The 17729-nt window shown below is 31.1% G+C and overlaps 1 protein-coding gene across 1 annotated transcript; it reads right to left on the bottom strand.

Moving 5' to 3' along the window:
- Positions 1 to 2665: 2665 nt before the first annotated feature.
- On the bottom strand, positions 2666 to 6813 carry LOC114269933 (putative LRR receptor-like serine/threonine-protein kinase At1g74360). The gene is made up of 2 exons (XM_028211302.2): positions 6170 to 6813; positions 2666 to 6037 (listed from the first exon to the last, which is right to left on the bottom strand). Exons 1-2 carry the CDS (start codon positions 6231 to 6233, stop codon positions 2808 to 2810), a joined length of 3294 nt encoding a protein of 1097 aa, XP_028067103.1. The 5' UTR covers positions 6234 to 6813; the 3' UTR covers positions 2666 to 2807.
- Positions 6814 to 17729: the final 10916 nt, after the last annotated feature.

The raw sequence follows: 17729 nt of genomic DNA, 5'->3' as shown, positions 1-17729 counted from the left end.
TGGCAATGGCAAATGACAGTTGACAGAATAAGACTAGCAGGCAGGTAAATTTCTCAAACCATGTGAAAACATGTTTTCAGGAACAAACACGTTTTTGCAGAGTTTAGGCCCAATAAAACAAGAAGATAAGGCAGAAGTCGAGTTGAAAAGCAAACAACATGTGTTTGAAAAGCCTAGTCAACAAACGCATCTTCCTATTGAAAAGTTTTAAAACAGAAGTGATTGCTATAACCATTGAGAGCGTGTTTATTAACCATATTAATATCTGCAAACAAAAAAACATGTATAGATAATATTTATTTATCATACTTCACCTCCTAAGCTCGCAACCCCACAATCCCAAGCATCAATTTGCATTCTGTTTTATCCCTAAACTCTCTATACTCGAGGGCATAGTGTGTGCCCAACTTCGCGGGAAACAAGCCTCAAATGGACAAAATTTCCCTCAATCCAAAAAGAGAGCAACTAATGTACAAATTTTCTTTAGGTAGTCAACTGAATCTAAGAAGTCCCAAACAAATCCTATCTATGTACACAACTCGCAATCTAAAGCATGTTTTCTGTTTCATTTTCTTTCACAAATTTCTTTACTCAAGGGCACGGTGTGCACCCCAGTTTCATAGGGAGTGGAAGTCAAATGGACAAAATCACCCTTTAAACTGAAAATGTAGCATATTTAGGAACTTGATCCAACTAATCCTATTTATCCACCAAAAATGTTTGAGAGCTCTAAATTAAGAGCTCTAAAGGAGCTCTAATGGGTGGGATCCACTCATTGATGTGATGTTTTGGCCGTCTTCTTCTTTTTTTTCATTTGTTTTTTCTCATTGCCACATAAGTAGAGTTCAATTTAGAGCTCTACTTTTAGAGCTCTCTATCACCACTCATATATCTACACAATTCACAATCTAGATCACCTTTTGGCGTGTGTGCCCGATTCCACGGTCAACGGACCTTAATGTTGTGTTTGGTTGAGGGATTTGAGGAGGGATTTGGAAAAGGAAATGGAAAAGCTAGGTGAAATATAAATAAAACATGCCTAAATTTCACATAGTTTCACACACCTTTTCCCTTTCCCTTTCCAAATCCCTCCCCAAATCCTCCAACCAAACACACCATAAATGGATCAAATGGTCCTTCAAAAAATCAGAGTCATAAATGAGTTTATAATTGTATACCCACACAAAGGAAACTAGAAGAATAAAACAAAACTAGAAGCAACTACAGGCCTGAGTTTGGATCAATACCAAACCTTATCAAATTGGGTTTAGCTCATTAATTTTCTTTTCTTTTCTTTTCATTTTTTGTTTTCCTTGTTCTCTTTAAAATGATGAAAGAGGCCTTCAATTGTACCTAACCCTTACTTTAAAAGAAGGTTCTGCCTCGTCTCCAACCTTTAGACTGAAGCACTCGCTGAGTATAATTAATCTATGATTTCTTAGAGTCATTTGGTGTAGCTAAACACGTAGACCGGAAGAATGTCCTTTGTTGGCTGACACGTAAAGGTTTTTATGATGACGTGTAAGGCACACCTCCGTACATGCTTGGTGGCACTGCAATAACCAAAAAAAAAATTCTTCTTTTTCCCAATCCATCCCAATCGAACCAAAAAGGGTGGGGGGGGGGGGGGAATCATTATTTTCTTGAGAACAGATACATCGCACAATTTATTTGGAGATTATTAGTGATTCCCCTTGAGAAATTAGATAGTAGTTGATTTTTCAGACTCCTTAAAAAGAGTTCAAAGTTGTGAAAGAAGAGTTCCCCTTTGAATTTTCAATCTTCAGTACAATGTACATATATTGACTATCACAGCAAAAGTACCACCTAAAACACAAGTACAACACAAATTTCTCCGAAAATTACAAATCGAAACACATAACATGCTTTAATAGTTGCAAATTAAAATTTTATGATTCCAAATCAGTATGCGAAATTTGTGCCTAAATTGTAGTTATCTTTGATACCACACAAAATTATCGAGTATTATAGCAATTGTCAAATTGAGAAATGTGATACAGACTATCATGTGCTTATTAAAATTTTAAAAGATAGCTTGTTTGGTTTGTTTTTGGGAGAGTTGTTTTTGAAAAAAATTTTTGGGAGAGAGTTTAGAAATTTTTTTGGTTTGTTTGGTTGTATATTTTGGGAGAGTTATTTTTTGGGGAGTTTGGGATGATTTGATATTTTGGGAGAATTTGAGTAGATGTGTGTGAGAGAAAAAGTGATTGAGAATGAGAGAGGAGAGAAAAAGTAATTGATTGATGTGTAAGAGAGAGAAAGGCCTTGTTTGGTTTGTATTTCCTAAAAATTTTGGGAAAAATTCTCTACAAATAAGTTTTCAAAAGTAATCAAACCAAAAAAATTTCCCAAAACTTGTTTGGTTTACAAGTTTTCCAAACAAATATCTCTCTCATACACATCAAATCAATCACTTTTTCCAAAACTCTCTCTCAAAATAATTTTCCAAAACATCTTTTAAAAAAAATCAAACCAAACAACTTTTCATACTTTTTATCTCTAAAATTCATCTCCCAAACTCAAACCAAACATACCCTTTGGAAATTTTTTTAGAAAAACTCAAACCAAACAATTTTTTAGAAATTTTTTTCTAAAACTAATCTCCCAAATGCAAACCAAACATTTTTTACAAGTTGTTTCACAATTTCAACACCAAAATTTTATGATTCAAATTGAGTAAACGGTAAAAAAAAATGAATGATGAATATTTGTTTTTCTACAAGAAGAATTGAAGGAAGTAAATTTTACGTGTGTATGTGAACTATGAACATCTTAATTTAAAACTTTCAATACAATGAGGGGGGAGGAGAGCCATGGTTGATTTGTTCCCGACCGCTCGAAATCTTAACCAACATGGCTAGAACCTCCTTCATGTTTGGCCTAGCCTGTGGTGCCTCGGCGGTGCACCGTATCCCAACTTTTAGCAACCCACACATCTCCTCTGCCCCCTCCGCAAGCCCCGATCCCAAAAGAACCACCGGTATCGTGGCTTGCCCGAGACCTTGTCTCCTATATCCCATAACCCTTCTCGCCCATTCCACCAGACACTCTTCCCCTCCATCCACCGCACGCCTCCCCGTGGCTAGCTCCATTGCTAGTACCCCAAAACTATAAACATCGCCTTTTGTAGTGGCCTTCCACGTTTGCCCGTATTCGGGCGCGACATACCCGACTGTCCCTGCCACCATTGTGCTCACGTGGCTCCCTCCGGCATTGACAACCCTAGCTAGACCGAAATCTGTGACACGGGCTTTTCCATTCTTGTCAAGTAAGACATTGCTTGCTTTGACATCTCTGTGCACGATAGCGGGATAGCACTCGTGGTGTAGGAAAACCAATGCGTGTGCCACATCAACGGCAATCTCAATTCGCCTCCGCCATGTGAGCCTTGTTCGATCTGAAACAAGATCCTCCAAGCTCCCACCTTCCATGTACTCGTAAACTAGTAATTTTTCCGACCCATCAAGGCACCACCCGTAAAGGGTTACGAGGTTTGGGTGCGGCCAACCAAATCCATTTCCACTAAGAACCTCCATTTCTGCTCGAAACTCTTTTTCGCCCTCAGTGCCCTCTCTTTGTAGCTTCTTCACCGCGACTTCTCTTCCATCGGGCAACATTCCTCTGTACACGGTACCAAATCCCCCCCTCCCGATAATTCTGTCATCGGTAAAGTTCCCCACGGCCTTCAAAATGTCAGCGTGTGTGAATACTGTTTTGTCCAATCGAATGACCTTGACCGTGTCTGACAACCATGGCGAAGATGAACCTGAACTCGATGCAAAGTCATGTTGAACCTTTGTTTCCTGCAAGAGATATCCAGGCGCGGTATCGATTGGGCTTTTTACCACAAGGCAGATTACGAGTGTCATGATTCCACACGCTAAAAACGCCATTATTAGAGTGGAAAACACCAGAAATGGAACAAACTTTGTACGCTTTCTCGTCTTTCCGTCTTCTGGGCTTGGATTATTAACCGTGGCGTTGTTTATGAAAGACAGAAGGCGTAACAATGGATCACCAAGAAAAGACTCTTTCTCGAATGTCGCCAATTGTCCAGTCGGTGGGATTGCACCGGTGAGCAACGGGTTGTAAGAGACGTTGAACTTGCTTAGCTCTGTCAAATTGTTCAAGCTCATTGGGAAAGCTCCGGAGAAATTGTTATACGACAAATCGAGGATTCTCAAGCACTGGATGCCCCCGATTTCTGTTGGAATTGTACCCGAAAAATTGTTTTGCGAAATGTTGAGCACGACAAGTGGCACTTTCCCAATCTCGGGTGGAAGTGTACCATAAAACTGATTGATCCCCAAATGCACCATACTAAAACTCTGCATTTTACCTATCTGAGGAGGAACTTGACCGGACAATTGATTACCGCTGAGTTGAACATAACCGGATATCTGAAACGTTCGCATCCCACCAATGCATACCGGGAATATGCCATACCCTTTAAGCAACCGATCCCAAAGGCTTCTACAATTCTTCCTTGTAAGAATCGTATAGACGAAACTAAATGGAGGGTAATTTGCCGGTATCCACCTTTTCATCGCCAAGCACTCACCCGAACCAGCAGGCATTTGATCATTCTGTCGATTTTCCTGGAAAGTAGACGTTGCATTTAACCCAATGTTTGCTAATTCTGGTGGGAACAAACCCGAAAGTTGATTGTTCGCGAGGTTTAGCCATAACAAGCTGTTACAATTCCCCAATTGAGGTGGGATTCCACCGGTTAAGAAATTGTTCGCGAGCATCAACCAAAGGACCGAGCTTAAATTTCCAAAACTCGGTGGAATTGAACCGCTAAGCAGGTTGAATGATAAATCGAGAGCTTGAAGACCTGTCAAATGTCCATATTCTGAAGGGATGGTACCGGTAAACTGATTGTGAGAGAGCATTAAGAACTTCAAGCTCTTCATTTGAGAGATCTCAACCGGTAATGGACCCGAAAAGTTGTTGTAACTCAGGTCTAATCTTGAAATGTTCGGTAATCTTAAAATTCCCGACGAATTTATCCCACCAGTGTATGAATTCGAATGCAGCAGGAGAAATTTGAGCTGAATGAATAGCCCGAAAATTGGTTGTATATCGCCACCAAAATTGTTCCTGCTCAAATCAAGAAATGTTAAATTTGTCAATCCAAGCAAGGAATCTGGAATGTTTCTCGAGAAAGTGTTGTTCCCCAAATAAAGTCCTTCTAAACCCGAAATGGATCCGATTTCTGCCGGAATTAGACCGGTGAAATTGTTCCCCCAGAGACTCAGAATCACCAGACCTTTGCAATTCGAAATCTGCTTCGGAACTTCTCCGATAAAAGCATTTTCCGAGAGGTCTAAAACTTGGAGACTACAGTTTTCTGAGAAAATTGTGGGGGAAACTATTCCCCCAAACAAGTTCTCGGAAACTGAGAATTTTCGAAGCTTTGTGAACCCCGGCCACACGTTGCCGGTGAAATTATTTGTGCTGAGATCGAGAAACTGTAGGTTCCGGCACTGATCGAAGGCTCGTTCGATTGTTCCGGTGAAATTGTTTGCCGACAAATTGGCTACAATCAAATTGTTGCAGATTGCTGGAAAACTGAATTGAATTGCTCCGAAGATTCGATTAGTTGAGAGATCGAGAACTTCCAAGGCACTGAGTCCAGTGAGATTGAGCTCGGCGTTGATTATGTTGTGTGATAAGTTGAGAAGTTTGAGTTTATTACACCCCCCTAAGTCCGCCGGGAAGCCGCCGTTGATGGTATTGTTGGAGAGGTCAAGGGAGGTGAGGGCAGTGAGGGCCGAAAAGTTTCCAAATATTTCTCCAGTGATTTCGTTGCCGGAGAGGTTGATTCCAGTGACTCGGCTGCCCATGCCGTCACATGAAATTCCGGGCCAAACGCACGGTGAAAGATTCTGCTGCTGGTTCCAGAGAGAGTATCTTCCTTGATTTACGCGATTTGTATTTTCGAGATAGATTTTCAAACTCAAAAGTGCTTGTTTGTCAGAGTCTAATGAATCTGCCTTAACAATCCAACCACCTATAAAAATTCACAAGAATCAAAATCAAAATACTAAACACATACATATATGAAAAATATCAAAAGTTTCTGAGAAGAAAGTAAGATGATAGTTGATACAACCCAAAGACAGAAAGTGAACATGATTAGTACCTGTGATTAAGATTAAGGAAAAGATTAATGCGACGCGACAAGCATCGACTTTGTCGTTAGACATGATCAGCTTAAACTTACTAATCTGATCTTCTTCTTGTTCTTCTACTACTACTAGTCTAATTTCAAGTTTGCTAGACAAAAACTTATTGGAGAACTCATGAGGTGAAATTAATTGGGAAAAATAAAAAAAAAATTGAAGTACAAAATTATATGGGTATATGTATGTACTATATATGTATGTGGGTTGAATTCAGAGAGCCTGCAGATGAGATCATAGACCAAACAAACTTAGAATAAATGCACGTACGCCACAATATTTTACTCTATTGCTTTCATACATATTTTTAAAAAAAATAAGTTAAATTAAAATTTTAAAATTAAAAAAATAAAAATAAATAATTGTATGTTAATGTCAAGGTTTGATTGATTAAAATATGTGTATGAGTGTGTGATGGGTTGTTAAATTAGAGTAGAAGTTTTTTTTGTTTGGACACTGTTGTTTTTGTGGTGGGAAGAATAGGGAGGGGTTGGAATTTGTTAGAACAGAGAGAGAGAGAGAGAGAGAGAGAGAGAGAGAGGGGTTGTTTGGAAGATGTGGTTAACCAAAAATGACAGCCGCCCATGTTGACTGGCTTTGTCTTGTGTTGCTTGTAGATGTTGGGCTCTTAAAAAGAGGATTGAAATCAGGACGAATTATAATTCAGTCTATTTTTAAAAAAACTAATTACAGATACATTAAAAAAATTATATTTTAATTATTAATATTTTTAAAATTTATCATTAATCTGGAATTATTTTTTTAAATACTGATATATAATTTTCCTTGAAATTGAAGGGACAGTGTAAAATTTTTGCTTTCACGTTTATTTTTTGTTTGTTATGGCTTTCCTGGAATTTTTCTTAAGATAAAAGTTGATAACAAAAAAACAGAAGTTAAAAGTTTTTATTCCCCAACTTTCAAATAATCAACTTATTTAAGTTATTTCTACTTAATAAACGATAAATAAAAGTTACATCAAATAGACTTACATAAATTTTCAAATTGAAATAAGTTATAATCCCCTCCTAAAAATCGTGTCAAACAATCCCTATATATTTCTAGAACCTAATCACTAATTTTCTTTTTTCTTTTTATGTTTTGGTCAATTGCCTTACCTAATTTACTTTAGTGTTATCCATTTTTTAACCCAACTACTACTATTGTAGTAAATAAAATAAACTTACTAAAACTTTATTTGGGGGTGTTGGGGGATTAGTTGGGTAATTGGTGGCGACTTTGATATCCCAAAAGCGAGAAAAGAAAAATATGAAAAACGGCAAATTATACTTGTGATTTTATAATTTGTTTCTTGTATTAATTTGGTCCCGACCCAACAAATTTAATTGTATTAATTTTACTCTCAATTTTTCATATTATGTCAATTTAATCCAATATTCCAATTGATCACATTCGTTGGGAATTTTGACAGAAATTAAGGCTCTGTTTGTTTTGTCCTAAAATATTTTACACAAAAAAAATATTTTTATTGTAAATTGATTTTGCACAAAAAAATATATTTTTCTTTTTATTTTTTGATGTTACTAAACAACGAAAAATGACAAAAATATTTTACGTCAAAATAAACAGAGCTTAAGGGTAAAGGGTTAATTCAAAGGGCACTATTTCAAAATACGTATGCAATTTAGATAAGTAAGTATAAAAACAAGTAATAAAGAAATGAATATTATAATATGTATGTTGTCTAAATGGTAAAAGTGTTCTTTTTGAAACGCAAGGTTTGAGATTCAAATCTTGCTAACGCCTTTAAATAATATTATTTATTTTAGGATGAGAAAAGTTGTCACATGACAGAAGGAGAAGTCACCATATTATTAGATATCAAATCATATGCTTACATATATAATAGTATAGATGAAGGAACTAATTTATTCCTTAATTTCAGTCCAATTTCCAACCAACCTCTCAATTACTTTTAAAATAGCGAATGGACTATTTTGTTATTTGATTGCAATCCAATTTTTAAATGGATATATAAATTGAAATAACATGAAAAATTCAAGAGCAAAGAGGATTGTTATAAGTTAGGGCTGCAAACAAATTGAACTGAGATGAACCAAGCTTTGTAGGACAGAAGCTCGGCTCGTTTGTTTATCAAGCTTAAAAAACCAACTCTAGCTCAACTCGATAATTAATCTAACTCGAGCTTGGTTTGAAATTCAATAATGAATTTTTTTAACTATTATTTACATATTTTTATATTATTTAATATATAAATAATATAGTTATTCTCTTATTTAATAAAGATAAATGAGTTGAGTTTTACAAGTTGAGTTTATTTAAGCTCAAGGTCCGTTTGTTTATTAAACGAGTTTTAATTTGAACTTGTTTATTTACTTAATAAATTGAACCAAACTAACTTTTTAATGAGCCGAGTTTAGCTTGTGAACAACTCCAATTCGATACATTTACAAGTTTAAGTATAACTGTCTCACCTATTAACCTTTTAAATTTGAATCTAATAAAAGTAAAATAATATCATAATTGTTGAGTTTATTGTATATTTTGTCACTATTAAATTTTAAAAGTAACATTTTTTTTATTGATAAATTATTGTCCAACATTTCCGTTCGATAAAATTATCATAATTATGTTTACCACTTTCAAGTGCCAACACAAACTAAATTGGCTATTCAAGTTCATTTTTATAGTGAAATGATCCAAATTTTATTGTTCAAAACCTAACTAAACCCACTCATTTAGTAAACTATCGTTCACCCACTTTGGATTAAAAAAAATTAAAAAAAAAAAAGAAGCAGCCCTTTTGCGAACTGTAAATGTATCAAAGAAAAAAATTGAAACAAAATGTATTTAAATGAAAATAATTATATTTTTATGGAAGTGAAAATAAGTCTCTATCCAATTACAACTCTCACTTGTTCTGATTTACTACTTCATAAAATTACAAGTACTTTGAATTATTCTCACTGGCAAATGCAAATTTTTCAAAACAAATTCAATCATCTTTGGACAAAAGAAAAAACAAAAAAGAAAAAAAAAATTGGTTTTAATAATAATTTACAAATATTTATATTCAGATCAGATCAAACACAGAATCAGATTTTTAGTTTGAAGTGTCTGAAGTTAATTGGTTCATGTATATCATTGGTTAGTTCATGCATATCATTCGTTGAAGAAACTAGAGTAAAATACATGTAACTTAGTTACATAGATCAGATTTTATTTTTATAATCTGTCCTCAGTGTATATATTATATATATAATTTTTAGGGATAAATTACATTTTACCTTTTTATGTTTTATTATTTGTTTTATTTTGACTTTTAAAGTTTTTTTTCTACTTGGCCCTTCGAGTTTTAAATTTGTTCTAATTTATTTTTACAATTAATTTTTGTAAAAAATTAGATAGAAAATGATACATTGACAATTACCTAGCTTAAAATATATTATTATATTTAATTAACATATCTGACATAAATTTAAATTTAAATATAATAATTTTTTTTATGACATGCGACAGCTAATATGATATTTTTTATTCAATTTTAGACTGAAGTTAAATTTAGAAAAAAAAAATAAAACCTAAAAGACTAGAATGAGAAGAAAAAAAAATTAAGAATCAAATAAAAAAATGTTAAAACATAAAAAAAATAAAGTATAATTTATCTTAATTCGATATGTATTTATAGAATCTTAACAGTTCAGTGGCATATGATGTTGATTAATTTGATCATATGAAAGAGAGAGGCAACCAACGGCACTAGACGACGACGTACGGGTTTATTTTTTGTCTTTATGTGTAATTTTTTGGCATCTTTCAAAAATATGGAAAATTCCCACTCATTGGAATCTTTGCCGCCCTTAGAAAATGAATTGAAGTTTATCTCAATTGTTAAATTTCATAAATAAAATAAAATTGCAAAAGTGAGTTAAGTGAGAAAATGATTTAAAGTATAGTTTGGAAGTAGCATTTTTACTTGGCCTCAAGTTAAATAATAATGACACATAAAATAATTTTTTAAACCCAGTCCAACCATAATTGTGTGTACCCTTATATTCTCAAATTCATTCAAAAATAAAATAAAAAATTATATATATCTATTTGAGAGCCTCTTTAACCTGAGTTTAAATTTTCTAAATAATTTTTTTTACATGACTAGTATAATTTATATTTAAAAAAAAAATAAAGATAAACAATTTAAAACATAACACATAAGTATATATATATATATATATATATGTATGTATTATATAGTATAATTTGTGATATGTATTATATAGTATAATTTGTGAGTGGGTCAGAATGGGTTTAAAGTATAGTTTTCAAGCCTCACCCATATTATAATTGGGTTTAACAAAAAATAAATAAATTTGGTCTAGTCCAACTCTACAGAGTAATTAAAAGACAAGCTCTGAGATAGAATGCAGTGTAATTTTCAAAATATGAGGAAAAAAATTATATTATGTAAATTTCAAGAGTGTTAGTGTAATTTATCATTTTTAACAAAACCTACCCATGAAAAGGGCATTTAAAAAATATATTAGTTTCCTACCTATTTTCATTTCCTTCCATTGTTTGTCCTCAAAAAGATAAACATAACAAAATAAATAGATGGTTGACATTGAAACACATTTTTCTTTTATAATTGAGGAATTGAATTAAAATTAGTAACACGGTTTAATTGAGGGATTGAGGATTTTAACTATTAGCCGTTACATAATACTGTCTCGAAAAATTATTCATCTCCTAATTTAGTCACCTTAATTCCATCCCCATTGATGTAGAATTTGGGGGCTATAGATGAGAGAGAGAAGCTGCGGCATGTGAGTCCTAGCCATGTCATTACAGGTGGAATTTGGAAGCCTCAAATAGGAAATGTAGCAAAACTAATATTATCTCTGTCTCAAATTGTTTGTTTAGCACGAAAGATGAGAACCTAAAAATAATATATTTTTGCGTGATAATATATATATATATATATATATATATATATATATATATATATATTTTACACATTTTAAAAGTACTTAATGAGATTTTTCAATTGGAAAAAAAAAATTGAATATGATAATATATTATTTTTAAATTCTCGTTATCAAACAAATAATTTGCGATGAATGGAATAGGATTTTAGCCTTCCGATATATGTATTCACTCATATATTGAGGCATACAATCTATTACTTTCCGATATTGACCGATATATAAAGATCTATCTATCTATCTATATATTATTATAATTGCAAAACGTTATCATTTCATTAAAATTGAAAGTTGCAATTATTTTTTCTCTTTTTCCTACTTAAATTATGTTACTATAATTGGAATAAGATCAATATTCATTCCTTAAATTATGAACCCTTTATTAAATTATAAAATAAAATTTCAAATTTAAATTCTTCTTTAAATTATATTACTAAAATTAGAATCAGATCAATATTCATGTGTTATAATATTATTGGTCTAAATTTGATTTATTTTAAATACACATGTTCAAATTATAAATCGCTATTAAAAGTTTTTATTTTTATTTTCATCTTTTTTGGTTTTAAATTTTATATAAAAAAAATTATATCTTTCTAAACTATAAGGACTTAAACAGTAATATTTTTTAATATAAATTTATTTATTTTTTTAACAAAAGACAAAAATATTAAGAAAATGAATAACTTTTTAGCACTTGTTAAACATGGTAGATTTTGTTAATTTTTTTTTTATTTCAATTGTCAATTAAGCAAATTAAAATAAAAAGTTGGCTTAAATAGCTAAGAAGTGACTTTTGCTAAATCAAATAAAAAGAAACGTTATTTTTCTATTAAAAGTGATGGTTGGTGAAATTTATTTTTTATAATAAAAAAATAGAGGTTACGCGTAATAATTTATTATTCATTTAGACTTTTTTAACACTTGCCAAACGTCTATTAATTTTTTTTAAACTCAATTGTCAATTAAACAAATTAAAATAAAAAATGAAAATATTTTTGGGTTGAAAGTTACATATTAATTTTTTAATAAATTAAAAATTGATAAATAAATTGTAATAAAATTATGAAATTTAAATTATAAGTTTCAATCTTTTTTATTTTTATAATTTACATACAAAAATTTAATTATTTATATTATTTTATATAAAAATCATATATATTGTTAAAAGTAGTGTTTGCTTTTAATTTTTCTCTCTCCTACGTGGTATATCTCTCTTTTTTTTTTCTTTTTTTCTTTTATTAAAATGACATATCAATATATGTCATTTGACCAACATTCTTTTTAAAATTTAATATTTAAAAGATTTCCAATTAATCTAAACTATTGATACACAAAACTTATACATACTTAAAATACTTTACCAATTAATTTTATTTTACTTTTTTTCACTTTTTTTAAATAAAATATTAAAATTATTTCTTATTTTTATCTCTATATTATTTATAATATTAATTATATTGAATTTCTTAAATTATTAGAATTACTTTTAATTTTATAGCAATTATTTCTAATATCAAGTTATAATTTAATATCATATAAATTTATTATATATATTTATTTAAGTTACATTTTTGCAGCACGAAAGGTTAAAATTACCAAATGAATGTTTCTTTTTTTGTGTTATAATTTAAAATTATTATATATATTTATTTAATTTATATTTTTATAGTATGAAGGGGTGGGCATTGTATTATGTTGGGTTGTGTTCGCGTCGTGTCATCTTGGGTTCGTGTCAAATTACCTCAGTACTAACCCGACCCATTTATTATTTCGTGTTATTGTGCCCTGACATTTTTGATCCGTATCTAATTTGTGTCATGTCAACGTATCATGTCAAAAAAATTTACTATTAACTAAAATTATCAAATGTATGAAAAAATTTTGAAAATTTCTTCGCAAGTTAAATTTCATGAAACTGATCTCTATGAAATTATTTATAAAAAAATATTTGATTTCAACTTAATTTTATTTTCTTAATTTACAAAAATTACATTTTATTATTATATTTTTAATATTAACTCAAACAAAAGACAAAAAATACATTAAGTTCAATTAAAAGCAAAAAAATTAAAAATCTATATTAAACTTAAAACCGTATTTTATGTAATATTTAATAAATTTGATATAATTGCGTAACAGATTAAAAAATGTTATAATACTATTTAGTAGAAATAATATTAAAATGTGTAAGTAATTTTCATTATACGGATTATCCGTGTCAAATTTCGTGTTATACAGATTTGATACTAACCTGACCTGTTTAATATTCGTGTTATCGAGTTGTATTATATACGTGTTCATATCAGGAAATAGTCAATCGTAACGCACTAATTTCATGTACAGTTCGAGTCATGTTATCGCGTCGTGTTGCAAATTCTCATCGCTAAACGATAGAGTAGAAATAATTAAAATATGCACAAATTTACTTAAAATTATTACATGTGTTGATAGAATTACCCATAAACAAAATTTAATAGAATTATACATATTAAAAGTATTTTTCTAATTAATTTTATTATACTTTTTTCACTTTTTTGAAAAATTAAATATTAAAATATTTATGTTTATGAAATTTATTATGTATATTTATGTAAGTTACATTTTTATAACATGATAGAGTTAAAAATATTAAAATACACATAAATAATTTATTAGAATTAGTATATGTGTTGATTTAAGTAACTCTTTTATGGAATAATATAATTAAAATTATTAAAATAAATAATTAAAATCATTATTTAAATTTTAAATTATTGCTTTTTTTTTCTAATTTAACGATTATTTTAAATATTTTATATATTCAAAAATATAAATAATTTAAAGGGAATTGACCAATAAATTCCGTTTTGTAAACTTATAATTCATAAGGTCTTAAATGTTTTTTTAGTGACTAAGTGGTCCCTTAAATTATTTGTTGATTGTTTTGTCATTGTTAGTACAATTGAGAAACAGGTGACGTGGTTATGTATGGGGAAGGTGGTGAGCTGTTTGTGTGTCACGTTGTTCAAAAAGTGCACTAGTAACTTTTTAAATTTTGGTTGTTTTTAACATGCATAGTATGGGACGTGAATTCCTTATTAATTGTTTTTTGGCGCGTGGCGTGAAGACACGCAATAATTCAATCAAATTAGGTCTGTTACGTTAGAGTGTCACATGTCACGTTTAAGAAAAGTACACTAAGGAGTTTTTAATTTTTTTAGAGTGTCACAACATACCCGCCAAGTTGTCACATCTAAAAAAAGTCTACTAAGGAGTTTTTTTTTTTTTTACTGTCATATCATACTTACCACGTTGTCACATTTGGAAAAAGTATAATGAGGATGAGGAAAAATTCATACCTGCCACATTGTCACATTTAGAAAAAGTACACTAAGGATTTTTAAATTTTTTTTGAAGTGTCATATTAATACCTACCACATTGTACTATCACATCATACCTGCGTCATACATTCCAAAAAAAAAAAAAACTTTTCTAATTAACTAGAAATGGTATATCTATCTAAGCAATACTCATCCACATTTGAAAAAGAATTTACTGGTCACACACTACACTTAATAAAGACTCTTCAACCAACTATTTAAAACGTTGAACTAAATTGTACAAAAATTTTCAAAATAAGACTTTTTAATAAATTTCTCATAATTTAACCAAATTTTATTAAAATAAACATATTTAGCTCATATATCACACGAATAAACTACTAGCATATTAGTAATTTTTCACATTCCGTGCATATCACGGGCTACCAAGTTTTACTAATACAACAAATACATATTCCAATCTCGTGATTAAAACCATGATTAGCGGTCACACGTGTGTGGTTGCAAAGTCCAAAACGCTGCATTTTAGTCAAAAACTAATAACAAGTCTTTGTCAGCATCTGACTTCTCGTTTTATATTTTAATATTATATTCGTTGTCTCTATTTCAAAAAAAAAAAAAAAGATTCCCGCTTCTGCTACTCCAATTTGGCACTTCTCGGGTACAGTATTCCTTTCCTTTTTTTTCTTTTTTTTTTTTTTTTTTTTGATGGTCGCGCGCTCTCGTATATGAATAATTATTTGAGTAAATTAAATTTATATTAATATTAATTATAATTTTAAAAATAAATTATTCACATAAATATAATGTAATCAATTGATTATTAATACTTGATCAACGTAAATTTTTACTAAATAAAATACTCAACAAATTTTATACATTGAATAATTTAGATCAAAATGAACCTACAATGAGCTGGACTCCACCTTTCAGTTGGGTAGCCCAACTAAAGACGGTCCAATTCCTTCTCTTTTTTTTTAATTTAAATTTCTTCAGTTTTTTTGTGTAGTGATTTTAAGAGCATCTCTAACGGTGAATTTCTTTTTTCATCGAATCTGAGTAAAAAATGACTCATTTCACCAAATCTGATATTACTAGCTCCAACGGTGCATCAAATTCCGATTGGGTCAACCGGTTGGTCGACCGGTGAGTCGACCGATGGGTCGACCGGTAAGCGTAAATATATATATATATATATATATTTTGCAGCTTTAAACGCTCTTTTACAATTGGAGTTCTTCTTCTTTGCAACAGCAATCTTCTTTAGCCGCTCCTTTACATCAACAGCAAATACATCTTCTTCTCCTGCCTGTTCGGTCCCAGCAGTTTCCTCCAGTCCATTGGTGACGTCTGAGCTGTTGGCTTGATCTTGCAGTTCCTTGACCTCCGTGGAAGATTTATCCTTCTTTTTCTTTTTTCTTGCACTTTTGGACTCTGAAAGTACATTCTCATTCTTTTCACCAGCTCCTACTCCATTTGTCTCTCCATCTTTCTTCTCTTTCACATCTGCAAATGCAATCAAACACATCTTCCTCGTTCAGACACAAGTAAAATAGTAATCTAAAAGTTTGCTGGTGAGTTGATCAGCCGGTCAACCGGTTAGGCAAAATAATTTTTTTTTTTTTTTATCTGTTTGAACTTTTTTTGACTGGTTTGAACCTATCTATTTAAAAAGAAATCGGTCGACCGGTTAGTCAACCGGCTGGTTGACCGGTTCCCCCCTCCAACGGTCACGCACAGTGTTTTGCTAAATTCTATATTTTGTCCTCAATTTGGTAAATCGTTTGGTGAAATCTCATTTTGATATCGATTTGGTGCAACAGTTGGAGCACCAAACAGTAATTTTTTCATCAAAATTTAAATTTAATGTCAAATTTGATGAACCGTTGGAGATGGTCTAAGACATTTCAGAATCCATCTTGGAGTATTGCTTGGGTGCAAGAATAAAAATAAAAAATAAAAAACTTGTTTATGTACATATCTTAGGATTTATGTACATATCTTAGGATTTATGTACATATCCTGATTTGGGAACTGTTTTTATTATTATTATTTATTTATAGCTCTTTTACTCTTTTTTTTTTTTTTTTTTTTTTTGTCTTTTTACGCAATTTATTAGATAAAATATTTTTTAAACTTTTCATGGACTTTTATGTTAAAAGTCCTTACAAATTAAAAATTAATGTTATCTAGAAAATGCACTAAATGACAAATAAATAAATAAGCAAAAATACCTAAAAAGTTGACTTAAAAATAGTTGTCAAACCGCTAGATTTACATGGGACCAAAAAATAAGATCCTCAAATCACTTCTTTTATTTTTATTTTTTTTGTTCATTTTTTAAATATCACATAGATGCTTGCACTAATTTAAATGCTCTCTGAATAATTAAAAAAGAAAATCAATGATTACAAACATTTTTTTTTAACTCCTTTTTTCATTTCCTAACACATAATATAGTGAGAATTACCCCAAAAACAAAAAATTAATTGGGGCAAAATATAACAATTATTTTTTAAATTACACTAGGCATGGAAAGAGCGAAAAAAAATGATTGCAAAATTATAAATTTTCTTTCCATTTTTACCCATCTTCTTTGCCTTTCTTACCCTCTTTTCCTCTTCCTCTCCTACCTCCACCACTGGCCACCATTCCCCCATCCTCCGTTGTCACCACCAAACTCCCCATGCCCCTCCCCCACTCTTTTTTGCCACCCTTATATCTTTACCGCCATTCCCTACTCACCATACGTTGCTCCACCACCACCCCACTTCCTTTCCAATCCCTCTCCCTTCACCTCCACTCAGCCCAAACTTCTACACCCCAGCCTAGTCTCATTTGCCCCAACCCAGCCCTCATTTGTTGTGGTGCCTATTAGTGGTCGAGATTGAAGGGAGAGAAGGTGGTGTTGAAGGTTACGGTTTTCTAGAGAGAAAGAGAGAGGAGAACAAGAAGAAATTAAATGAAAAATAGGGACATAAAATTAAAATTCCATACCTATAGTGTAATTTAAAAAGATTCTCCATTTTTTCTATAAAAAATTTTTTGGACCTCCACTTGCCACTTTTTGTAATTCTCACTATAAAATATATTCAAAATTTGAATAGATTTTTGTTCCTCCAAATAATATTAATCATCCATTAAATGAAGATCCATCTTTATGCTTTTCATTGATGCCAACTACAAACTCCAACCCACTTGGTGTCTATATTGTGCAGTGGACAGGTGATAT

This window comes from Camellia sinensis, chromosome 15, assembly GCF_055761805.1.
Source record: "Camellia sinensis isolate YWXY chromosome 15, ASM5576180v1, whole genome shotgun sequence".
Lineage (NCBI taxonomy): Eukaryota > Viridiplantae > Streptophyta > Magnoliopsida > Ericales > Theaceae > Camellia > Camellia sinensis.
The sequence above is the reverse complement of the archived record's forward strand: the minus strand, read 5'-3'. Positions and strand labels throughout refer to the sequence as shown.

Bases quoted from the DNA above. Each gene is read 5' to 3' on its own strand.
- LOC114269933 (XM_028211302.2), bottom strand. From the start codon at position 6,233: ATGTCTAACGACAAAGTCGATGCTTGTCGCGTCGCATTAATCTTTTCC. The intron at 6,038-6,169 runs GTACTAATCATG...GAATTTTTATAG, and splicing joins TTCCTTAATCTTAATCACAG to GTGGTTGGATTGTTAAGGCA.